The 27,294-nt window shown below is 29.9% G+C and overlaps 1 protein-coding gene across 1 annotated transcript; it reads left to right on the plus strand.

Moving 5' to 3' along the window:
• Positions 1-26,480, plus strand: Rala (Ras-like protein A). Its single transcript, XM_067286115.1, has 5 exons — positions 1-216; positions 10,698-10,834; positions 19,040-19,248; positions 22,297-22,471; positions 25,682-26,480. The coding sequence occupies exons 2-5, from the start codon at positions 10,730-10,732 to the stop codon at positions 25,790-25,792; spliced, it is 600 nt and encodes a 199-aa protein (XP_067142216.1). The 5' UTR covers positions 1-216; positions 10,698-10,729; the 3' UTR covers positions 25,793-26,480.
• Positions 26,481-27,294: the final 814 nt, after the last annotated feature.

A 27,294-nucleotide genomic window follows, 5' to 3' on the forward strand; every position in this document is an offset into this window, starting at 1 on the left:
ACACCAACAGGGGGCAAAAGTGTCAAACGATCGTGTCGAGACCATAATTCTGTGCGTTCGGTAAATAAGGCGGGTTCGTTAGTTAGTTACTGAAAATATTCCGAAATAGAAAATTAACAAGAAAGAACATCGATCAGCAAATGTCCTCGCTCTTCTAGCTACAAAAAGCAGCTATCTAAACGTCACGTTTCTAGCTCAACTCATTCTCACTAATTGGTAAGCCTAACTCAAAACACAATATTTTCCTTATTTAGATTGATAAATGTTTGAACGTGTTACTTTTCGGTTATTTCTCTACGCGATAATCATCTAAAATAAAAAATATTTAAGTAATGTATGTTCATAAATCAGTTCAATATGAAGTAAGTTATTGTAATTGTGAATCGATGATAACTTCATCATTTTGTCTAACTAATTAATTAAACACCAATTATCCTGAATTAAATTGGATTATGAAAGATATTTGAGTCCCTTTCACATTCTGTATTACATCATCCTTATCAGTTCTAGATAAATATTTTTCCTCTCAAATTAACACAACTTTTCAAAATTATGAAAAATATTTTTATGTTATTCATTGAAAATAGTTATAACTAAGATAAGCTATCAATATTTGCATTCTGAGAAGAATTTACGGCTGTAGAAGTAATATATTAAAATTTATGGTTTTTAGTCAATTGTTTAATTGCTATTTACTTCGACTATGTGGCGTGAAGTAAGTGGCCGTACTGTGATTTTAAATACGGAATTTCGTTTTGGAATTTTACTTTGTAATTTATCTCTCCTCTGTAGAGTTGAAGACTTAGTTCTCGTAGATTCGTATTATCTATATCGGTTTAAAGTAAGTAAATATAAGTGTAGATAACTTTCTGAGTTAAATATTAACTTTTCTCTTTCGGTATGTGTTTTTGTATGTCTTTACTGTATCTTTGGATTTTAGAATCTCTTCTGAATTCTAATTTTAGATAATAGATATACTATATATATTATTTTAGCTATATTTAGATTATGTATTTATGAGTAATGATAATTTTGATTTTTATTAGAACAAAGTGTCAACATGTTATTCTAATGTTTCTTATAACTTGCCAACACTTTTATTTTTGAGATTTTCAAAAAATGTTATTCTTGGTGATAGATTTGTTTTATATTTTTTTCAAATATCTGAAAATGAGATTGTTTCAAACTGATTTGTGGTTGCTAGATATCAACACATTAAATACTATAGGTCATCCATAATTCTTTTTTGACAAATTAAACTGTATTGGGATTGACTGATTTAAGTGAAAATTGATTAAAAATGCCTTAACTATCTATAATTATTACTAGAGATCAGATTTGAACTTAAATCTTGTGATGTATTCTAATATTTTACTGGTTGTCATTAATGTATTATTAGATATATTATAAATTTACCACTTATTAAATGTTAAAAGAAATAATATATATTGACTGAAAAAGTTAACATAGTTAAAACATCTAAGAGTTTTTGAATTTCACTGTACTACTTCTTCTCATTCTGGATGATCCATTTCCTTCCTGGTCACAGTTTCAACATTTTTGATGTTAATAACTTCTCTTTGCTTTTTCAACAATCTTTACTTTTTCCATCATGAACTACTTGTTATCCCATTTGAAGATGATATAGAATTTGTAATTTGACATTCTGGTTATTTGAAAGAATACAAACAACATTGGCAGATTAATAGGCTTATATTCTGATGAAAGTTTTGGTTTGATGCTGTGAAGTTCAAAAATCAGGAAAGCAAGTATATTTTTCAGATGTATTGATTGAAAAAATGAACAATCAGTATATTGCAAAAATTTATTGTGAGGAAACATTTAAGTTGATTTACATCCCTTCAGATTCATGTAATTCATGACAGTACACTAGAGCGACCTTTTAAGAAATTAGTGCATTGTGCAAATAATGTCACCACACAACAAAAAGAGAGGAAGAAATTAATGTAATAAACGACATAGCACATACATATGTTGTTAACAAATGGTAAGGGTACATCCTACGTGGCAGCATCCAGCAACCGCGGGCATGAACGAGCTTCCAAGCAGAGCAGACAAACTGATTCAAGCAAATGTGTGTGTCCAGAGTAACTGCATTTAGCATGCAGTGACCACCGGATGATGATTCTACAAGCGGGTGCAGCAAGAAGCAGCTACCAAGCAAGTTTGATTGTTGCTTTCACTGCTCGTGCTTCCAAAGAAAAAAATGGCTGATTTTGTAGATAAATAAAAACAGAATGACGAATAAATTGTGTCTACATATTGTATGTACTTTGATTAATAATTGTTTATGTAATTTAATAATTTCTGATTTTGTATAATGTATCATTTTAAAAATATAAATTTTTTAACTTATTATTCTATATTCTTTATATTTGTTGTGTATCTAGTTAGTGATAACAATTACCTTTCAAATTTACCATTTTAATGCTTGTCACATTTTCCATAGTAGCATTTGACGTTGTCTCGCCACCATCTTGTAAACAACATGCGTCCACTCTGGACAGAAGTCTTGCGAGTTGGAAGTGCGTATACAAAGATTTTTTCTGCCCGTGGTCACTGGACACTGCCATATAGGACGTAGCCTAAGTTAATAAGATGGTTAAAGTTAGGAAATTGAAATTGGAGATGATTTGGGTATAGTAGACAAATGGGTTCTGGTCCACTTTATAAAATGGAAAAGAACTAATTTTTGGAAAATAATTGAAAGAAAATTCTTTTGGAGGAATAAAACTATTTGAGACCTTGCTGGATGAAAAAGAAATATACCAAATATAGTACAAAATCTCCAGAAATGAGTTGCATAACTTTCCCTGCAAAAAATTTAAATTGGTGGTACCATCTGGTTATGATATTTTATTTTAAAAACTTTTTTTCTGTATATTAATTGAAAGAGAATTTCAGTTTTCTGAGTTAGTTTCTGACTTAGTTTGAGTAATGACAAATGCATTTTGCTTTTAATTGAGGCCTCATCAGTGGAATTTGGAGAATGTTTTAAAGGTTTAAATAAATTTACTTATTTTGAATTTTTAAAAGTCGTTGTGTTTTTAGTCCTCAAAATTGGTAAAGATTGAGTGTTTTAACTCAGAGGAAATTTTTCTTCTATATGTTTTTTAATACTAAATAACCAACCCCATTGAGAATTTTTATAAAATTAATTTTGTCAATATTGACCACAATGTCATCTATCAACTTTTAACACCAGTCTGTTTTTAATTTACTGTTACTTTCAAAATTTGATTATAACCATCCAATTCATTATATAATGCTGATTGATGGCTTAACACATCTAGAAAAATAAACTTGAACATACAACTGTTGGTAGGTTAAGAGTTTTATAACAGGCAACAGGCAATGAGATTGCCGTGAGGGTGGGGTGACACAATTTTTACTATTATCTGAACCCTGCCTGTTGAAGTTGGTCAGCTTTAGGAATGTTAGATTGCCACTTTGGGACTTGGATAGAAAATTGAAAAAGTCATTGAGAGAGAGGATTGATGTTACCAGAGAACAGATAGATGTGAATCACCTGCAAATAGCCCATAAAACACTTTCTGTATTGATGATTTTTGTGTAGAACACCAAATTTTAAATGAGCTTCTTGTGTTGTAATTGAATAAAACTGTTACTTTCAACAGGTTCCTGCTAGTTGTTATTATAAAATGACATAAAGCTTAATTTTGTGGATAGAAATAAGTTATAAAAAATTGTAAACGTTAATGATGAGTGAAATCTTCATTAAATCAGATGCCATTCAAGACAGGACATGGGATTTCTCTATCTCCCCATTCCCTTGACCTTCAACCACCAAAATTTACTAGCATAAATTCTCCTAATACACAAATCTCCCTGCAAAATTTCAGAAATTTTCAACAAAAGAACAAGAGTTAAACTTCAGTGTGGGTAAACAAAATTGTGCCCCCCCACTCACACAAAAGCATCTGTATCTACAGAAAATACCCCCAAATTTTTTGCATTTCTCAGCATTTCTGGGTCAAGTCCAAAATGTAAAAATCTTGGGGGTCATAATTTGACCAATTGCCATACTTTTCCTCTGTTATATATAAAAGCCAGGAAAGTAAAAGGAAATGCAGGAAGCATCTTACTTAGAAGAGACAAGAAGGGAATTGATACAGAAGATGAAGAAACACAAAGAAGACATACAAAAGAGAGGAAAATACAGCCCTTAGTTTAACAGGTTACAAAAAAGATGTTGCAGTAGATTTTAGTAAAGCAAAAGTTATATGGGATGTTTGGAATGAAAATTTGTTCATGGCAAAAAAAATAGACTTTTGAAAGAAAGCAGAGAAAGGGAAATTATTAACATTAAAGATGTTGAAACTGTCACCAGCATGGAAGTAGAATAAGAGGAGGTAGTACAGTCATAAACCTTAAATGTTTTAAGAAATCAAATAAGTTATACAACAAACAGAATCTCTCAAATTTGAATGAGTTGTACAGTTCCAAGAATTCTTTCTAGGAGGCCAACATTTAAGAATTAGAATGATAAACTTGAAAGATGGATAAAAAGTTATCCAAAAGCACTTAGTTTTGAAGGAAGTGTGAAATTAAGGTGACTCTAGTCAAGTAGGTAGGATGTTTATATTAACTGAAAATGCAGTGTAATATACAAAACAAATCACATCTCTATTTTTAAAAAAGTCAAAATCCATACAGAGAAAATTCTTTTTTGATTTATGTGGAATTTAAATCTATCTTCTTTAATGGTAATGACATGTATAACAATAAGTAGGGTCAATGTAATACAATAAGTAGGGTCAATGTGGGTAAATGAGAGAGACTTTTCAAAACTTTTGTAACAGCACATGTTAGGATCAGTATTTTAAAGAAATACATGACAAGGTCTACAGATGGTGTTGAAATCTGATGGAGTATTCATTTTTTCTGTATGTATGAGAAATGTTGAGCAAAAAATTTTTTTTCCTGTCTCATATTTTTCTTTTAAAAGATAAAATATGAAACACTCGGAAGTGAAAAAAGAGATATCCGTTATATCACCTTAAAGACTTGCCTATGCCAACAGGGGGATTAATAATGAGGTACTACAGGTTTTAAAAAAAATCATAAGCATTATCTCTATCTCAAAATATTCTTTTCTGAGACAGAGTGGTTTTTAATACATTTGTATAAGGTGAGTAATGTTTAGTTGTCCATATCAGATATAACGAAATTGAGGCTACAGTTGAAAGACTAGATGCAATGTATGACAAGTAGTAAGATCTATGCTACTTGCTGCTGCAACATATTGAAAATTATAGTCTACAACTTGATTAGCATAAAATGTAGTTTCAAGGAGGAAGTTGATAAATTTGGAAATTGCTTGCAAAAAAACTGACCTAGATCATAAAATGATCTTTCAACAGATCTGAGAGACGAGAGAGTCTTCAAGAGAAAAAGTCATCCAGAATTACATTCGGAGAGATGCAATGATCTCTTGAGACGTAAACAAATGATTAGCCAATCAATGACTGGCTTGTGATGTAGACACTGTCTCTCAAAGATGAGAGATGATGACCATAACACAACCCCAGATCAGTCAGATTCAAAATTGCTTTGTTTCTGTTCAGCCTAACTTCTTTTTAGAATAATATCTGTAGAATATCATTTTCTGCTTTAAACCATTTCTACAACTCAATTGTGTTGTAGAAAGGGTTAACTGACATAATTGCAGTGCAACTATAGGCACACCATCTATAGTTTACCATTCAGTTAGTTGTCACTATCTCAAATAAGTAGTAAGTAGGCCCAAATAAGCAAGTGTAAATTTATATTAATTCATTTATTTCTGTTCTCTGTGTTTTGGCCCAAATAAATGGCTGTCCCAAGTAAGTGGAATCTACTGTAGTTTATGTAAAGCAGTAATTGTTGTTCACAAAGAACACTACCCAATACATATACATGCCAGTTTTGATGATGTCATCACTTAAAGCAGTGTTTCTCAAACTTTTTGGACCACGACCCCCGTTATGCACTAAAAAATTTTAAAGGACCCCTGAAGAATAAGTATGTGTCAAAAAATATCCCGAGGGAGGGGGTTAGGCTCATATTTAAATATTTATATTATTTTTATTATTTATATGTGCAATTTATTTAAGTAAAAATTATTTTATATATTTTTTATTTCTATTATTTCTAAACATGAATCCATAGTAGATTTATAAAATATTTGAAAAATTGATCTGGCATCAATTTTTCAGCGACCCCCCCAAATATTTTTTACGACCCCCGCTTTGAGAATCACTGACTTAAAGTACTTTTAAAATGATGAACAGTCTTTATTTTATCTGAAATCACAATAAATGTGGCAATGGTAGGCTGAAATAACCAAACTCTTTATATGGTTTTCATTTTAATATTTGTTATATCATAGTATTTGATTTATATAACTATGAAGGTTATCTTACGTAAGGGTTTATCACACCAAGTGACCGATTAACACATTTTAAAAATTTTCTTCTCCATACACAATTTAAAGAATTTTTTAAAGTCTGTTAGATTGGTCACTTGGTGTGATAAACCCTTATGGAAGATAACCTTTGTACTTATATTATAGTATTTTATTTATACAAAAGGATTAGAAGTATGAAATAATCTAATAATCTTAATGCCTGGGTAAAAAATAAGTACAAACAATACCAGGCTTACCTACTTGTGTGTGTGTGTGTGTGTGTGTAGTGACAATGTAAAAACTGAAAAAATATAGGTCAAAATATAAAACAACTGCTTTTATTTCTAGTGCATCATGTCAGAAAAAGAAACTGCTTAGTCATTTTAAGTGACTGAAAATTGTAGTTAAATAGCTTTATGCTTACAAAAGTTTGAGTCTCTAAATTTCTAATGTATCAATAAAAATATAGAGTAGAACGATAGAATAGAATAATTTAAATTTGTTTATTTTTATTTTTTTCAATTTTTTACATCATTTGTTAATTTTTACCACACAGGTAGACACTAGGCTTTCTTTTTTTTTTTAATTGCTCTCTATTCTGCAATATCTTAGACATCAATATGTGTTTCGGGCATTTGCCCATCTGTCAGCTTTAGCATGTAGACATTTAGCTTAGTGGTATAAACCATTATATACTGTTTTTTATTTACTGTTAAAATTATTACAATACAGTGCACTAAATAGCACTCCGCTGTTTAAGTGACAAAAAGACAATAAATTTTTACATAATTGTTATACAGTATATAGGTACTGTCAACATTATCAAATTTCAAGAATTTATCACACATGGATAAGTAATAGTGATGTCATCTTTTATCTAGGTACTCAAGCTATTTATTGAAGGCATTTGGTCTTTTGGATTGTATTTTTACAGCACAAAGTTTTGTGATAAGATTTTGTGAAGTAATATTTTATAATTTTCTGGTCATTGAGTTTGAAAATTGCCAGACTGCTAATTTTAGCAGTTTAAATGGCTGTTATGAATCAATTATACATGTATGTGCCTGATATATGGTCAAAAATTTAAAAATAATTGATTTACAGCTGCTGTGTAGAGTAACAAACACACCCAAACAACCTTAAAACACAGCAAAAACTTTTACTAATTTAAAAAAAAAAAACTTATATGCTTTAAATAGCATAAAATTTCAGTGAATATGAGATGGGGAAAATATTAATGTTTTTTTTTTTATACCATCAGTAATCATTAAGATATTAATTTAAAAACTACTATTTTATAATCAGATATAATTTGTATTTTTTGGTTATTAAAAATCTACTTGCTTTGATGAAAACTATATTTTAAAATAGTATTGAGAAAAATATTTAATTTTTGAGAGTTATTCAGCATGAATCATGAATTTTGCAATCTTCAAATATTTTATAGACAATATAGCTATTTAAGTTTTCATATTTATTGATTTAAACTTTTTATTTCATTATAAATTCACTAAATATAAAAGATTTTTATCAGAAACATTTAGTTCCAATAAAAAATTTTCTCAGCTGAAATTATTTAATAAAAAATATATTATTTGAAAATTTATAAATATTTATATAAATGTAATCATTTAGCCTGATGAAAATAAATGTAAATAATTCAAAATTTTAAATATTTCTATATTTTCATTTTTCATAAATATTTGTAATGAATGCAGCATATAATTCAATTGCAGGGCTCCCACTTGCCACTGGTGAAATCATTTATTGAGTAAAACTATTGTTTGACTGACAATTGTGTTTGCATTTGTCAAATTACAAAAGGACCTACCACGATTTTTTATCAGATTCAAAGTGACATTTTTCTGGCTGCAATTGAAATGCCTGTCTACAATTAGGCTGTGTTAATAACCACTTCCTTATTTTGCATAAGCCAGACATTGTCCTTTTGTCATTAAGCTGCAAATTGTTATTTCACATGATCAGTGCTTTGTTAGTAAATGCTATGTATATGTAAAGGCTGTGACAGACTGGGTGATTTATTGCCCTGGAGACATGTCTCTAAGTAACAAAAACCTGTTGACGTTCTGCGATGTTCAGACACAAGGAGATAAGTTGCCAGTGTCATACACTTGACATTTTGAAAAATCATCAATGCAAAAATTCTTTACCCTCAAAACAAGTGTTTATTTGCAAACAAAAACAAACTGATAGTGTGTATTGCCCCTAAATGTCACTGAAAGTCATACCAAATGGCAAAAAAAAAAAAAAAAAAAATGACAACAGGTCCTCTTGTCCATGCACAGTTTAAATGAATTATTTCCAATAGTTCTTGATCACTGTGTGTGTATGAATTTCTTATAACCCCTGCAATTTTTTTTCCAATCCAAATGAAATTTTGGTTATATTTGATTTGTGTTCAGATGGAAAGTATAGGCTACTTATTTTGTGGAAATATTAGCTAGAGAATAAATATTTTATTGATTTCAGATTGGTGATTGCACTTATGTTGCAGTGACGTCAGTGACCTCGTGTAGTTCATGCTTGACAATGGAATTTCCCTTAAGTTTTAAATTTTAAAATATTTTGGCAAATGGTGTATTTTAAACTTGTTTAAATTTAAAAAAAAATAGCTGCATTGTGTCGCTTATACGATAATTAAAAGAAAAAAAATTTTATATTGACCACATGTCATTCTATTATCCAATCAGAAGAAATAATCTGATGAGACTGTTATTTAAAATGTATTATCACACATTAACTATGTTTCAACAGGCAATATAGGCTACTTAATTTATAGAAACATCAGCTATTCTTCCTGAATTTCTTGAAATCTGTACTCTTCTCAATTCTTCAATTTCTACTTTCTTAAAGTACTGCTCTACTCACTACTAACACCGGGTACTATAACTATAACTTCAAATTTCGCAAGGAACACCAGTAACAGGTTCATTTTGAAGTTATAGTTCTACTTTCTTGTCGAAAATAGTCTGTCATGCTTGGTGGGGGAAATTCTAGTATGTGTATATATATTTGGTCAATTTTTCAAAATGTGAATTATGAATGCATTAATTATTGATTTCATCTGATTATCAGAAGTTTTAAAACTCAAATTGGCTGATATTTAATAATTATAAAATGTTAATTTTTAAAAAATTAGATGTCAGTTATCTTCAATTTTCTATTGGCTATTTTTTGCTGTTTTTATAGAATTTAAAATTGAAATATCAAGTGAATTAATTGTAAAAAATTTTAATATTTTAATGAAGTTTTATATTAAAAATAATCAAATAGAATTAATTATTGATTAAATATTCCAAAATGTTCATATCTAGTGTACATGTGCACACTAGATACTGTGTGTGTGTGTGCACACACGTGCATGCAAACCAACTTGAAAATTGTACATGGATCAATTATAAAATTTATGAAATAGTAGTGTTAATTTTTAGTAGTAGTATTTTTTATTTTGGACATTAATGTTGATTTTTTCTTAAATGGATCCTGGAAAGTGTTTCTCAGATCAGTAATTATTCAGAATCATTTGAACTGTGACCTTACTTGAGTATTATGAATCATAATGCTAAAAGTGAATGGACAATTAAAACAATGGAAAATAATGTAGTCGACAATGTACGAATTTTAAATAAAATATAATAGATTAAAATAAAAAGTAATAACTTTACAATTATATTATAAATTATATCAAAATAGTATGTAAAAAAGAAGCTTTTAAAGTTATTAGTATACCAAAATTTTAAATTCCTGTATCTATTACATTTACTCAAATGTAAGATGCAAATTTTAGATAACTTGAGACATAAATTTGTCTCAAGTTGTCTATTTAAAAAAAAAAATCTGAGTGAACATGTAGAAATTAAGGTGTCTTAGATTTGAGTAAATATGGTATTACAACCAGAGATAAATCTGGCATTGGGACACATTGTATAACTCAAAAAAATTCCATATTTGGTTCACATGTTAGTCTTTTTCTAGATTTTATATTATTTTAATAATTGTTTTTCAATTTATCATTGTTTATTTTATGAATAAAATAAATATTCATTGCAGAAGTTTGATAAAATATGACTGTTCTCTCATATAAAGTTTGTTTACCTAGATTAATATCTATACTTATTGCTTATAGACCAGCCATTTTTTGGGTAAAACTCATATTACATTAACTTAATTTGTTCCTTGTAATTCTCTGCTTTGTAAATTGTAATATTGCTACATTTATATGAACTTTCTCTCTTTTTTTTTCCAGGATTTCTGCATTTGAATATTTAAAAATATAAAATGTCAAAAGTGAAAAATGCTCAACCTGCATTGCATAAAGTTATTATGGTTGGAAGTGGTGGTGTTGGAAAATCAGCATTAACATTACAGTTTATGTATGATGAGGTAAGACATTTTCAAATGATTAGTTTAAAATATTGGAAAGTTTAATTTTACATGAATTTATAGCTTGTTTCATGAATTTATTTTTAAGGTAACTTCATCAAATAAGGTTTTGTGGTTAAAAATATTTTTGTAAAAGTATCTCTCATTCAAGTAAATAGTTTTATATTTTAACAAAAGCCTAAGCCTAATATTAGGGTATGCATGTTCAAATCTATTTATCTAGAAAGATCTTGACTTGATTTTTTAGTGGAAAGTTTTTCCTACTTCAAATTATTACATATATATAAAACTCCTTTTCAAAAGTTTAGAAACACCTTATCAACAATTGCATTGCCATAATGTTAAGAATATAAGCTTTTTGTGAAATTGTTAGTTTTATTGAAACTACATGCAAAATCCTTTATCAAAATTTGTCATAAGTGTTACTCTTGAATTAATTAAATTTACTGTTATTGATATAATTTAGGGGTTGGCAACCTTAAATACTCAGAGCCATTTGGACCTATTTTCCATAGAAAACACTTGGAGCCACAAAACCCTTTTGACGTCTAAAATGAAGCTAACATTTTATATACTTTTTTACTTTTGTACCATGCTTTTAAAAACTATTGTGTAGCATTTATGAAATAAACTGCTAAACAGAAAACAAAATTTTGTTTCTGCATACAATAAAACATTTTGAACTCTGAAAAAAGACACTGGGTTGAAGGTTACTTTCAAATAAAATCATCTGAGTCCACATTGTATTTATGAAATAAAATACGAACTTAAATTATCCACCTGTAGTGAACAAAAAATGCAGTCTGCTTCTGTGTGCCATCATCCTTTTATCACATGAGCATGCAGCCAGCTGTCAACCTGAAGAAAGAAAAACACTATTTCACTGAACAATGTAAAATATATATTTGCAAAATGATAGCTAAGTAACATATTTGTTTTAATTGGTTAATACAATCTTTGCTCTTGGACCTCAGCACATAGCATTTGCATATCAGGGCTGTAAGACATCACCTTTACCTACACACAGGATTGTTAGCTGTTGTCTCTCAAGCATGAACAATATTTTTAATTTAGTTCATACTGGAGAAGACTTGCTCACATACGGATGTAGATCTGAAGATTGACAGGACTCCAAATGCATACTTTTCCAGCATGTGCAGCACTGTGCCTCCTTTCCCCTGAAGAGTTATGTTCAGGGGCACTATCTACCATTAAATGTAGCTTTTCCAGCCACTCTGGATATTCCAGCTCAGGAAAGTTTTCACTTTTTCCAGACATGCGGCAAAGTGTTTCAGCACTTCTCCTTTGGACAGCTATTGGACTTTATTATGCAGCAATAGATCAGAATGCATGCTTTCCACCTTGTCCAGTAACAAATGGAACTGACTATGATTTAAGCCTTTTGCCATTATTTTATTGACAGTCTAAATGACAACATTCATTACTTCTGTGCATTTAGGAGGAAATGTTTGAGTGCACAATGCCTCTTGGTGCAGGATGCAGTGAAATGTCAGAAACTATTCAGCAACTTCTGCAGTAAAGTCACAAAACCCTTTTGTGCTCCCTGTCATACTCAGAGCCCCATCAGTAGCCACTGACGCTAGGTGGGTGGTGTTTATTTCTTTGGCTCTCAAACAATCTAAGACAGCCTCACAGCTGTCCTCCCCATGTCTGGCTTTCAGCAGTATCAACTCAATCATTTCTTCCTGTGGCCCAGTGGAGTTCACATATCAGTAGAATAGCATCCTATTTGTTCGATATCACCTTTGTCTTTGGACTCATCATAGGCAGTTGAGTACACCACAGCTGAATTGATGTCTTTAATTTGCTGTCTGGTGGGGATTTCTGCCATTTTTATGATTTTGTCTTTGCAGAGAGAGGCATTGATTTTTTGCACAATTTCTACTCTTGCTTTTAAAGTCAGTGAATAGATGTTCTAAAATCTTGATGAATGATTCTTTTATATATTCTCCCATCTGTGAATGGCTTCTCATGTCTATTTCCTGAGCGGCTACAAAACTGGCATATGTAGTTGAATTTGCAGACTGGATCCGCTTTTTGAAATGATATTTGATCTGATCAATACTTCATATCAGTTTGAAATGGCTTTTTTCCCCTCTCATCTCCATTTGGATATTTTTCAGCAAAGGCTATGTGTTTGTTGTGGAAATGTCTTGCAACATTTGATTTTTGGTTGTTTGACAACTTCTGCCCACATAGCATTAAATGTTCTGTTTTCTTCAGAAATTTTCCTTTTCTTGAGTTTATTCATGGTTTGCCTACCTGGAGTTTAAAACTCCAGGTAGGCAAATCATGGATAAACCCAAGCTTTACAAACTGCACACAGCTAGATGTTGCACTTTATCAGTTGTGATGCATATTTTCAGTAGCCAAAAAAATTAAATATGCTTTATTTTAATTCTACAAGAGTACAATAATCTTCAAATTTAGAATTACATTTAAAAAACTAATGAACTAAAATTAAATAAATTCAAATTAAATATTCACTATTTATTTTCTAAAGCCACAGAAAGCTGCAGCAGATGGATGAAAATAACACATGTGGCTCCAGAACTGCAGGTTGCCGATCCCTGGTATAATCTGATTGAGTACAGTACATGTATCAAAAGTACAGAAACACCAGTAATGTGTTGAAAACTTTAGAAACATGTGAATAAAATGTTTGGAATTCAAACTGTGCACACAGTGAAAAAATGTACTCGAAGTATAAATGCCTTCCGTTACACGCTGATGTTGCCTGTTACTTTTGTGTTATGATCATGTGTTTTCAGTACTTTTTTTTTGCTTTATTTTTGGAGTTATTGGTTATATATATTGTCTGTTAATTTTTTTATAATTTCTTCCCTTTGCCGACAGCTTTTGTGCACCCCATACATTTTGTATCGTTTAGTTCAAAATTTTCTAAACAGAACTTTTTAAACTACATTTTGACATGAATAAGAATGGTGGGGTTAGGCATCCACATACCTGTTTTCTGTAATCCAGGTTCAATGTCTGCATACATACTGGTGAGGTCATGTGACTCTTTTCCATATAAGATTGCAGCATACAATGCTTTAATTGGGAGGGCATTTACACATTCATCTACTCCACAAGCTCTTGCTGCTGAATTAATGCTTATACAGTGCATAGCCTCTGCTTGTTGGTACCCCAAGCTTACCCATAAATTGATTGAATGGTATCACCACATGTGCTCAGAGCACACCACAACGGTTGACATGTGGAGAGACAACCAACCCTATGCCAAAGAATGAGGTGCCTATCACATTTAATCCATAAGTAAAATAATTATGTACCGAGATTGCCAAGAAATACTGTGTTCAGATCACGTTCAGGAGGTGTTTGACCATTTTTGACATCCTCCACAATGGGAAGGACCCCCCAACCAGAACAGACTCCCTGGCGTATACAGTATCCCCATTAGAGACAACAGGTTTGATAGGGACCTCATTTATATTGGCTCGACTAAATGCTCCTTGGGAGTCAGATTACATGAGCACCTCGCGGACATACATGCAGCATATGTGGCAAGAGCAGTGGTATATCTCGCATACAACATGCGAGAAATACCACTGCTCTTGCCACATATGCTGCAGATCCAGACATCGTGGCGGCCTTTAACCAGGTGAAGTTCATCTTCACCTGCACGGAACACCTAAGATGGTTGGAGGTTGTTCACATATATAAAATTAACCTTATCGGCACTTGCATCATCAATTATAAAGAGGAGTTGGTTTTGTTGGTAGCCTGGCAGGTACTGATTGACACTGATCTTTAAATGTCAAGATCTGCTAGCCATATGAATGTGCATATGCAACATGACATATTTCTTGAGTGTCGGATTTGAACGGTTCTTCAAATGTTTGTATTCCAAGTGTTTTATGTTCCATCAGAAATTCCGTTTAACACCCGAAGAAGAACTCAGGGGAGTTTGAAAATGTTAGTGGTGAACTTTCTCTTTTGTTCTTTTTGCTGCACACCTATCATCAGTTCGTAGGGTATGTTTTTTACTACACCCCAGTGTTGTGTGTTGTTTAAAATTGAGCATTGTTTAGCATCTGAGAATGGATTAATTCACTTTCCATTATTTCTAATTGAAAAATCGATTCAGATTTCAAATGATTCATAGTTTGAACAGCCTCTTGAAATGAATTAAATTTGAAGTATGAGGTGCCACTGTAGTTTTTACTGATTATATCATTAATAGTTATAATTTCACTTTCTTTTCTAGCAAATGACAGCTCTCCATGTATCCAAGCTAGTCCTATGCTTTATCTGTCAATTTTGTTCATGGTTTCTTAACATGCTAACTAATCCAATTAGATATCAAGCTCAATCATAATCAATCAAATAATTATTATATACATAGTTCAAGTAATATTATTGTCAGAAAATCCAGTTTGTCCATTATGAGTAAAATTAATATCAACATGATCAGCATTTAATTGATGAACAAAAGTTGATAATGAAGTCTAAGATTGATTATTTTTTGTGTTTCTGTATATAAGTGCATATTTTGTGCACTCATGAGATAAAATTTCTTTTCTCTTTTCCTTTCCTTTTTGCAGGATTTTCTAAGTAAGATGAGAAAAAAGTATGATTTCAAACAAAACAGTTTAAAGTAACAGTACACTATATTCAACTGTTTTAGTGTCATGTTTTTAACTTTAAAAACCTACAGATATATTTTTAATTGCCAGAATTTGTAGTTTTTGCATTTTTTTTTATGTCATCATTTATTATATTTGTGTTCTCCCCAGGCTTGTTTTGCTAGGTGCCTGGATGATTTTTCTGACCATTCAGTTCAAAAGCTTTCAAGAAGTGTGTGTTTGGAAAAGATGTGACTTTTCTTGAGTGTAGTTAAATACAAACAGACCAATTAACACCTCTGTGAATATCTGAAAAATATTTTCACACATGTACAGTAAATTAAAATTTTTAAAAAATGTGGAATTGACATGTCATATAATTTTTCTTTTGGAATACAATTTAAAAAATTTTTTAATGTTTAGAATGTTTTTCAAAATTGTACTGATCATTTTGTTCAAATGTTGCTTAATTGATAAAGCCTTAAATAGGCAAAAGTGCTTTTTTTTAACAAAAATAATACAACTTTGTTCTGTTTGTACTTGCTTAATGTGAACATTTTTTTTAATTGAAAATTAGTAAAAATCCTAAATAAGCAACAACCAAATCAATTCAGAATAATTTACTTTGTTTAAAAAAAGTAGCCAAAGTTATAACAGTTCACCAACATCAAAGTTGTTGACAATAGCCTTGTTCAAGAGAAAAAAAGTTATTTATTTAAGGAAGGAGATCCACCTGGCTGTTTTTATTGACCATCTGGCAAAAAAATTCTGGGGAGAACACTATTATGTACTGTACACTCAGATATTTTGTAATATTTGAATGTAGTATTGTTTACAAATAAAAAAAAATTGAATTTAATTTGGTTTTGTAGTGGTAATCAACAAATGCAAACTGTTACAAAAAATGCCTGAAAATTGACAGTCATTGTTTCGTCGAATTCAGAACATACAATATGACTAATAGGAGTCAAAAGAATTTAATTTACAGTGGTACAGTACCTCTGTATACATCTGCTTTAGAATACGTCCTGTTTGGACAAAACAAATTTTGCTTGGTATATGACTTTTGTTCGGTATATGACTTAATTCAATTATATGCACCATCTAGACCAGACTAGACGTTTGCGGTGCCATGGTCTATAACTTTGTTAAATTTCTTCTGATTTTAATTTGTAAGTAAAACTTTATTATTTTTATTAATCATGAATTGCAAAAAGGCAAATGAAAAGCAACAGAAAACTAAAAAAATGACTAGAATCACAGTGGACTGAAAAAAGAGATTGTTGAGAAATATGAAGGTGGCATGGGTGTTTGAGATTTAACTGTTGCATACCGTATTCCGAGAACGATGATATTGACAATCGTGAAAATTAGACATTATTAAATCTGCTAATGTTGCAAAAGGGGTTAAATCAATTTCTAAACAGATCGGAGACATTAGATCATGTTGAGAAATTGCTTTTGCTTTGGTTAACTGAAGAACAGTGTGCTGGGACAGCATATCGGAAGCAATTATTTGCGAGTATTACTGTAATAACTTTAAAAATCTATAATAAAATTTATTTTTTTATTAATTAATGTGCTCAAACAGTGTTTCAATTATTTTACAACCCCATTAATATATAGTACCATATCAAGAGGAGTTTTTTTACATGAGAACAGATTAATCATTCTTACATTACTTCTTATGGGAAAGGTTGGTTTGATATACGTCCTATTCGGTATAAGTCAAAACATCAGGAACTGATTAAGGTCGTATAGCAAGGTTCCACTGTAATTTAATTTGTCACCCGTGATATACAATATATACATGTTACACACCAGTTACAGGTTCCAGTGAGTGTAGATTTTACCCCAGTGCTCAAGTTTGAAATCATTTCTGAATTTAATTTGCCTAAAATATCAATATTTGTCATATTATACAGTACAATGAATAATGAATTTGATAATGTCAGCATTTTGTAATATGCTTAGGCATGTTTATAAAATGTCTAATTATTCAATATGTCTGCAACATATACAGAAACAACCCATAGTATCTAAAAATAGGGGTGTCTGTTTACTGTCTTTTATTTTACAATGTCTATATGATCCAAGTGCCACATATACATATTAAAACCACAAAGTCTTAATCCATTCAGGCATGGAATTAATGAGTTCTGCTATCTTGGCTTGTTAGACCACTCAGCATGCAAACAATCTAAAAGTTCTTCCAAGAAACAGGTATTTGGAATATCATTGTGTCACATGATTCTGCAGATTCCAAATGTGTTCGATAGTATTCGGATTGGGTGACTGACTGGTCCTTAGAAGCTTGTGGATACCTTGTGTTGCCAGCCATTTTCAGGTCTTTTTGGCAGTGTGTCAAGGGGCTTCATTGTCCACAGAGTGGATGTTTTGTCAATTGGCTCATCAAAGAATATTGGAAGACCCTTCTCCAACATGGCAATGTATTTTTGACAAGACTATGTCTTGTTTATAAAATCGTACGTCCTGCTGTCTTATCAGCTTAGAGGTATGAAGGAGTACATGTCAGGAGTTGGAATTTGGCACAGGGTATTAGGTGCCCAAATCATGCACACACAAAATAAACCAGACTTATAGGTAGTCAGGGTACCGAGAACCAAAACACAATAAAATACAACATGGTGACACTCTCTACAAACAGGCAGTAGTGCGAGATTTGCACATGCGTTGCTGGTTGATAAGTTGGAAATACGAATATTGTGAAATCGAATTTTGACAAACACGTGCGTTGGAAGTTCAAAAAGTGAATATTGCTAAATCAATTTTTGACAAATGAATCTTTGAAAAAAACCCATTTACATGTCCTGTGTTATTCCCCACATATTTCTCGTTGCCACGTGCTAACCTCGACCGATTGACCAGAGATAAGATTCTCGTTTCATCATCGGAACTTTTTGAAACTAGATGGTGCGTCGTTATAATTTTATATTAAAACTAACTTCCGAAATATAATTACTTTTTTCTTTTTACATTTATTAATATATATATATTGTTTATGCAAAATAAAAAAATAATTGCGAACATACGATAGCCACCATTATTTTTTTCAAAAATGGGAAATTTTTGCATTGACAAAAATTCAACCTGGGGTGTCGTGCAACGGAGAGAAATTTCAACATTCGATAGGTTAATTTCAATGAAAATACATTGTGGAAGACCTCATGGTCGTGGCTGTGGCTGGCGAAGTTTGAATGATTGTGCTCAAAACCAGTGATACCAAAGATGATTGGAGAATGAGAACAAGACCTGCCATGAGCATCGAGTGATCCCTCTTAGTAGTGAGTCTCCGAGACATAGTCTTGCCCCAAATACGACCTTGCCATTTTACTTGTTCAGAATTAATATAGTCTCATGCATTTCCTGGCATTCATGGTGTCTATTTTCTTATGGGTTGTCTGTATATATACAGTACTGTACAGTACTATGTATTGAACTTCTAAAATAATTTTTGTGAATTGAAAAAATTTATTGCTGTGATTAGTTTCCATTATTATGTATAATGCATACAAATTTTTTTCAAATGTTCCTAATAAAAAAATTGATAATTTTGTAATAATGTTTCATGCAGTTTGTAGAAGATTATGAACCAACTAAAGCAGATTCTTATCGTAAAAAAGTAATGCTAGACGGAGAAGAAGTTCAGATAGATATATTGGATACAGCAGGTCAAGAAGATTATGCAGCAATAAGAGATAATTATTTTCGTTCAGGAGAAGGCTTTCTTTGTGTTTTTTCTATCACAGAACATGAAAGTTTTTCTGCTACAATGGATTTCAGGTATTAAATAAATTTTATTATTAGAATGACTTAAGAAGACTGCCAAATAATTGATACTTTTTTCATTATTTTAAAATGCTTGATGTTTATTAAATCAAATGATTAAATTATTATAAAATATTAAGAGCACTTTGATACTGTAGTTTAAAATTACAGTAGAGACTCGTAAATCGGCATCCCGGTAATCAGAATCACCGGTAATCTGCACGATTTTCAGTCGGACTGTGTCGTGCTGAATCGAACATTTTGATACTAAATTTATTTCTAAAGTATAATTTTCATGTTTTTATATTCTTCAATATATTTATTTTGTTTGTACAAAATTCAGAAATAATTTTTAACGATACGATAGCCTCGATTATTATTATAAAAATTTTCGTTAGGCTTAAAATCGACGAAAATTCAACACAAAGCGACACGCAACGGAGAAAAATTTGAACATCGGACAGGTTAATGTATTTTTTCGTACATAAACTGTAATCGGAACAAATCCCTAATCTGTCAACCGGAACAACCCCAGTCCCCAATTGATTCCGATTTTCGGTTCACTACTGTACTTAAATTTTCACATTCCTGATTTGATACATTGGTTCACATTTCTGAAGATATTGAATAACAGTTATGAATATCTAGTTGTAATTTATTTATTTAGAATATAATTACTTATACAAAGTAATTTCATGTAAACATTTTATAAAATTTTCATATATTTCTCTCTTCTGCCTACATATTTTTCTTTTAAAATAGCTGGCATTTTTCTTAAAAATGAGTTTATGGTATTGTAAAACACAATTGATCGTATCCTTTTCTAGAATATTGTCAGATGTCTCAAAGTTTATATTGTGAAAGACAGTCGAGTTCACTTAACAAAGTATCAGATATGGGGAGCATCTCACTTAAAAGAGCATTCTCCCACATTTCCAGTTTTCTCCCATATGTCTTACATTAGTGCAACTTCTGTTTACATAGCACCACATAGTAAAGTAGGCCATTTATATGAGCATTGTGTTTAGAGCAGAAGTCCACATAAGGGGACACTATTTATAAGGGTCTATCTTTAATCTTACAGTAAGTTACTGTCCAGGGCACATGGTGACAGATCTCTGTACACTGTATGTGTTGTGTGGAGATTTGATGAAACCTTTTATTGATCATTTTTCTGACATGGGGACAGTGAAAAGATTTGATAGAATCATAATTAACAGGTTTTTTTAAAAACACATGAGAGAGGCAACTACAAAAAGATGTCATAAAATATATTTGTTCATATAATATATATATGTTATGGGCAAAGTGATTAATACGGGCATTATTCATAATGCCATAATGCACGGGCATTATGAATAATGACAAACAAAATCTGGCATTGTAATAAATTTCAACAATTTATCAAATTGACCGGTCATTATGAATACTGCTACCACCTAGTCGGGCAAAGTGATAATAACATGTTGAGAAGTGATCATCCGACATTTTAAAACTATCGACGAAGTAAGTCAAAGTTGTTCAAACTCTGAAAGTTCAGGTACCGTCCAAGAAAACATTATAAAAGATTATTCGATAATGCCATCCTCACATAGCAATATAACTGATGAAGTTCAAAGATCTACATCGTCTTCACATGAAAAAAATCTAAACCAGGATGTTATTAGTATTACAGAATTGATGAGTGAAGAAGAAACAGTCCAAACAATTGATCCAAAAATAGAAGAAAAAATAAGAAATGTATCTAAAACAAGGGAGATGGCTTTGTTAAATCTTAAAAAGCAAGCAGAAAAAATGATTGGTACATCAAATTCCAAATACACAGCAGCTAATGTTGGTGATACAGTAAGGATTCGTGTACCTGATGTAGATCGAGCCCACAGTGATGGAAAAATCATTTTAGGTGTCGTTGTTGCAGTTAAAGATAAAAACCTTTACAAACTGGGTACCAAATATGGCATATTAAATGTATTATATTCAAGAAACCAATTTACTGTTTGTAAAGAAAACTTCATTTCTGTTGAAGATGTACCAGGTGAAGAAATTTCGCTTAGAGAATGTGCAAGAATGTCATCAATTTCTGGAGGTCAAGGCTATAGTCGATGCTGCTGCAAAATTGGTTGCAAATCTAATAGATGCAAGTGCTACAAAGAAAAAAAAATTATGTAATTCCAAATGTCATCAAAATCTTAATTGCTCAAACAAATAAACTATAAAACATTTAATATTTTATATAATTTATACCAAAAATGAAACTCCAGAAGTTTCCTGTAAATTAATTTTTTAATTAAGTATAAATTTGTTAATAAATACTTTTTGTTAATATTAGTTTAATTTATATAGTTAATAGTACTTTGAAATAATTTACAAAAAATAAATATTTCTAAACGAAATAAGTGGAGTTTTTTATAATCAAATTTAAAATTCGGTACTAAACATGATACGCTAGCCAATCAGCACTCAGTTGCGTGTGCATATGTCAAATGATCACTCCTCAACGTATTATCATCACTTTGCCCGACTAGGTGGTAGCAGTATTCATAATGACCGGTCAATTTGATAAATGAATGAATATTTATCACACTGCCCGCCCTTTTTGGTCATTATTCATAATGCCCGATTAATCACTTTGTCCATAACATATATATATATATATATATATATATATATATATATATATTGTATTGTGCAGCTCACGGGTATGTCCTCATCTTTTGGTCATATTGAACATTATAATTTATTTGACAAAATTTGCATAAATTATCCTGTATATATACCTGTATATAAAGTAATTTGATAGTGTTCTATTGCTTTATATTTCTATTAAAAACAGTATGTTTAGATAACATAAGTACAGTACAGTACGTATTATATACAGAAAAGTCGGACAACTAATAATTTTTCAGCTCAATTATAAACTTAAGGAACTGCTGTTGTTAAGCAGTACATACCTGCTTAACAACAGCATTAAATAAATTTACTTTAATTACAAATGAGTTTAAATTCATATTCTTAAATATTATCATTTAAAAAATTTTAAAAACTGATTATTTATTATTAAAGGGAGCAGATTCTTAGAGTGAAAGGTGATGATAACATACCATTCCTCTTGGTTGGTAATAAAGCAGATTTAGATGATAGAAGACAAGTCTCTTTAGAAGAAGCTCAAAATCGTGCTAAACAATGGAATGTTCCTTATGTAGAAACATCAGCCAAGACTCGTGCCAATGTTGATAAAGTAAGTTTTTTTCTTAGATCTGATTTAAAATATCTGTTTTGATTTTCAAATATTAAAAATTTTATTACTTATTTGTTGTTAATTGTATATTTGATAATTGTATGTTAAAAAAAATTAATTCATTAATACATTCGAATATCCAGTACTTATATTCGAATATATTCATTAATATATTTGAATATAAGTTTAATTTAATTATGTCTAATACTAAAAATTAAAAAATTAAAGTAAATTTAATACCTGAAGTTAGAATGAATGTTTACTTTACTATGCCAACTTCATTGTGTTTTGGATTTTCTATAAATTGATTAATAACATTCAGCTTTGAATAATTTAAGAGTCATATAATATTACAATAAAAAAATTATAATAATTAACAGTTATTTAAGTACGAGGATGGTTCAATAAAGTGAAAAATATTTATACTTTGTTCTGCTTATTTAAACAACTTAATTAAAAACAAACATTGGGCAATACAATATCAACACATTATATTTGTAACTATCAAGTGTGCAAAGTAATAAACAAAATGGCTGTTCTACTCGCTGATTACATTTTCAAAACATGCAGGCCTCTGATAAGAGTGCTTAAAGTAAAAGATATTTATGAAATGATGAAAAGTTTAGAGAGATCATTATTTATTTAAAAAGAGTTTTTATAGGTGGATTAACAACTTAAAAAATAAAGGCCATAGTCTTATTAAAGATTATGCATGGCCTGGTTGTTCATTTTTAGTCTCAACTTACGTTATGGGAAATAAAATTTAATTTAATTTTGGAGAATGAGAAAATTTCCATACATGAAATAACTGATATTTTGTCTACTAGTATTAGGACTGTGCACACCATTATTAGAGGTTATCAATAATTAGAAGAATTTCTATAGATGTGGGCAATAGTGCAAATATTTTTATGGATTATCAAAAACACTTATAAATAATATATATTACTACTAATAAAACAATGGAATACAAATGCAGAAATGAAGGAAAATTGTACTGATATTATTGTGTTTTTTTAGATAAATACACTTTTTGAATTTTAAGAAGTAATTTCGGTCTATCTTCAATAAATTAAGACTGTCATTGTTTGTAAAAAATTGCAAAGTTTTGCATATAAGCCTGTTAGAAAATGTTACTCATTATAATGAACAAATTATTTGCATTCTCTATGAAATACATTACACAACTTTGAGCACAGGTCCATTCATAGTTTTGCATCTTGATAGTATACAGATAATTTATACTCAATAGATATTGAACATCTGTCTAATTAAAAAAAAATTGCTTTTCTTATAAAAATTTAAAAGCTTAGTAATTGTTTGAACTATGTTAATTTTGTTGTCATATTCTAAATATGCAGTATCAAATAAGAATGTTATCAAAAACTTTATTCTAGTTAAAATTATGTAAGGAAACATCTGGTATATATCTGATCATTAGCATCACCTAAATAATCCAATAATAAAGTATTGGATGTTGTCAATGATCCCAACTTAAATGTTGCATTAGTATTTAAAAATTAACTTATACTTAATACCAAAATCATGTATTGACATCAATGATAACATTTTCAACTTAACTATTTTATGTTCTTTAATTGCTCTAGCACTGAATGAAGACAGACTTTTTTTTATACCAGGCAATTAGAAATAGCTGTCAGTTTTGTAGGCTGTAGTAAATGTAAAGTGGGTTTGTGAAGCTGGTATTGAAAGCTCTCTTGGTTCTGAAAGAATATATTATTGCAATTATCTTAATCAGAATATCAACAGCATCTCTAAACCCAACTTATTAACCAAGCCAAACAAAGTTCAAATTATCAAGCTATTATATGCCTAAGTTAATTATTAGAAACTAATTAATTTGTCTAGGGCACTAGGGTTCTCAAAGTGGGTTGTGAGTGAATCTGGGGAGGGTGAAAAGGAGGAAATGGCCAGCAGGGGAGCACTGGAGACAGGGTACTGAATAGTGACCATAGGCAAAGGTTGGGATCACTGACAACTTTTCCCTTTCCCTGTTAAAGCAGGTAAGAAGAAATGTTGCATTTAAAGGTTTCCAGATGTGGAGAACAATATATGGTAAGGACAAAATGTGCGTTTCATAGAAAAGATTTTCTAAGAATATTTCCAAGCCTTCCTCACACAGGAGAAAATGTGTTAGGGAGTGTTGGATATGACTTTATGGAACCAAGGGGGTGGTTCAAAAAAGTTTGGTAATCACTGGTCTAGAAGAAAGACAAAATTAGTTCCTAATCATTAACTTAGCCATATAATAGTTGATAATTTGTCACTTTGGTTTTACTCAGAGTAATTTCATGTAAATTTATAATTAGATTTTAATGATTTATGATAGGTTAATTATGATGACTTAAATGATAAACATTTGGGAAATAGTAACTTGCCATGAGTGCTTGTGTGGTAGTAAATTTCCACATAACTAAGAAGTACAGAAAATACTTGTTTTCACCATGATTTCAACAATAACTAAAGCAATACAGTTAAAAAAAAATTAGGTCTTATGTTGAAATATGGAAAATTCAATGAAATATTGAAAAGAAAAATATAATAGTTAGACTGGATTCATTAATAATGAAAAAAATCTTTGCACATAAATTTCCTTCTGGATTAATATTTTTTTTCTAATTTACAAGTTGCCAGCAGATTTGATGATATGAAGAAACAATTATAAATTTAAAATCAAATATAATTTGAAATATTAAAAAGTGTGGAGAGTAGAGATTTTTGTTGGTATAATTAATCACAGGTTAATACGATAACATGAACAAAATTTTGATACTTTGATTTCACCTGAAAGTAGAAATTATAATCAACTTGTTGGCCAGTTCTGTAATATTTAAAATATGCTTTAACATCTAATTTTCAAGTGTTCTGTGAGCCTAAAAAGATTGAGAACCATTGGTATAAACTTTATACTTTTTTTAATCTAAATTTCTTTTCTTATAGTTCAGATTTACATTTTAAGAAAGCAGATTTGTAATACAATATAATATAATAATAATATCAAGTATTTTGAAAGCATTAGATGATTTTTATATTTTGTTACATAATAATGAAAATTTACAAACAAAATTTAATCAAAACTACTTAAATACTTTGCAGATTAGGTATTTCTAAAATGTTTTTAGCTATAAAATACTTTCATTAATGCAAATTTTATATTAATATAGCTATTTTAAAATTTTTATTTTTAAGGTATTTTTTGACTTGATGCGAGAGATAAGAAATCGTAAACAGACAGAAAGCAAGGCAAGTAATGGGCCAAGAAAGCCTGGAAAAGGCAAAATTAAGTGTGTAATACTATAGATCTTCCTGAACTTTTCAATGCTACGTCTATGCGTAGATTTGAGTCTCTGAAGACTCCTAATTGGCATTTTTTGATGGGAAAACATTTAATTCCATTAATATAGGACACTTCTGGGTGTAATATATGAATATAAATTTTTTGAAAGATAGAATATAATATTAATGAATAATTTTTTAAAGAAAATGTTGATTTATTTTTCAAATCATTTATTTCAAAATATGAACAAAATAGAAACAGTGATTTGATTTGAAAGTTCTTTTTTCTCCATGTAAATATTCTGTACAAATATATAATTTTGAATTTATTCTCCTTGTAAAAATTCAAATTGTGATGTTTTTATCTTCAATCTCCTGGAAATATAAACTATAAATCCTTGTACTTTCCTGTACAATGTGATTTAAATACAGTATTGTCATGATATGAAATCTTTACAAAAAAGACATCTGATTTTTACATATTTGTAATTTTAGTAGAATTTTGTAAAAGCAATTGCATTTTAATTGCAACCTGAAATGTGAGAATATTTGGGCAGTTGGCAGCGAAACATTTGGGGAAAACAGTTTTTCCAATTTTTATGTATAATGCTGAATCTTGTCCTCCAGTTATGTACTCTATCCTGCCACTTTGTAAGAGGGGAAAAAATGATTTCATGTGGAGTATTACAAATTTTGAAGTTAAACATTTTTTTATGGTTATGTTCAGTTTCATATGTTATATTTTGTTTGTATTTCAATATAAATTCACCTTAAAGAAAATACATAAATAATTTAATTATTAGAATAATATGCATTATTGTTACTTATATTTAAATAATTTCTGATAATTATTTGAAATAAATACACACTGAAAGTTTGAATAGTCATGTTATGTAAAGGAATGTTGAATTTTTTACTTTTGTAGAAATTCTATAGTTAGATCAATGAGCAATTTCCAGTATTATTTTTGTGGCACATTATTTTACATATTAAGAGTACATTTCCACTAAAAATTTTTATATATCTGCATATATAATATTTTGTAAATTTCAATATTTTTTGATTGTTCTAAGTATTTTTATTGATTTTTGTCTTCAAAATTAATTCTATTAGAAATTAGAAAGTACAATAAATACCTAGTTTAAATTATAGTCACTTTAAAACAAGCTTGTCTGTTCTTAATTATTTAGTCATTAAACCAAATAAAGCATATTTCAACACAGCAATGATTTAAAAAATTGCTATGAACTAATTTAATTTGAAACACATTTTTAAAATTATCATTGCAGTTAATACAGTGGAATAGTGTTTATCCATTTCACATTTGTATATTTTTATTCCCAAACACTGCCATTTTTTTAATGGTGAAATATTTTGTTTATGCATTTAAATTCACTATTTACCCTCATTCCCTTTCTGATTAAAATAATATATTTCAATATTCTTTTATAAAATATATATAGAATTTCTAGAACACATTTTATTCTGCATCTAGTTTTTACATTCCCAGAATTAAATGGCATAAA

Source organism: Centruroides vittatus, unplaced genomic scaffold (genome assembly GCF_030686945.1).
Source record: "Centruroides vittatus isolate TY-2023 unplaced genomic scaffold, ASM3068694v2 scaffold_324, whole genome shotgun sequence".
Taxonomy (NCBI): domain Eukaryota; kingdom Metazoa; phylum Arthropoda; class Arachnida; order Scorpiones; family Buthidae; genus Centruroides; species Centruroides vittatus.

What these genes read in the sequence shown, in the direction of transcription:
- Rala (XM_067286115.1), top strand. Translation starts at nt 10,730, where the DNA reads ATGTCAAAAGTGAAAAATGCTCAACCTGCATTGCATAAAGTTATTATG. An exon ending in TACAGTTTATGTATGATGAG is followed by an intron (nt 10,835 to 19,039) that starts GTAAGACATTTT and finishes TGTTTCATGCAG; the next exon opens with TTTGTAGAAGATTATGAACC. An exon ending in TCTGCTACAATGGATTTCAG is followed by an intron (nt 19,249 to 22,296) that starts GTATTAAATAAA and finishes TTATTATTAAAG; the next exon opens with GGAGCAGATTCTTAGAGTGA.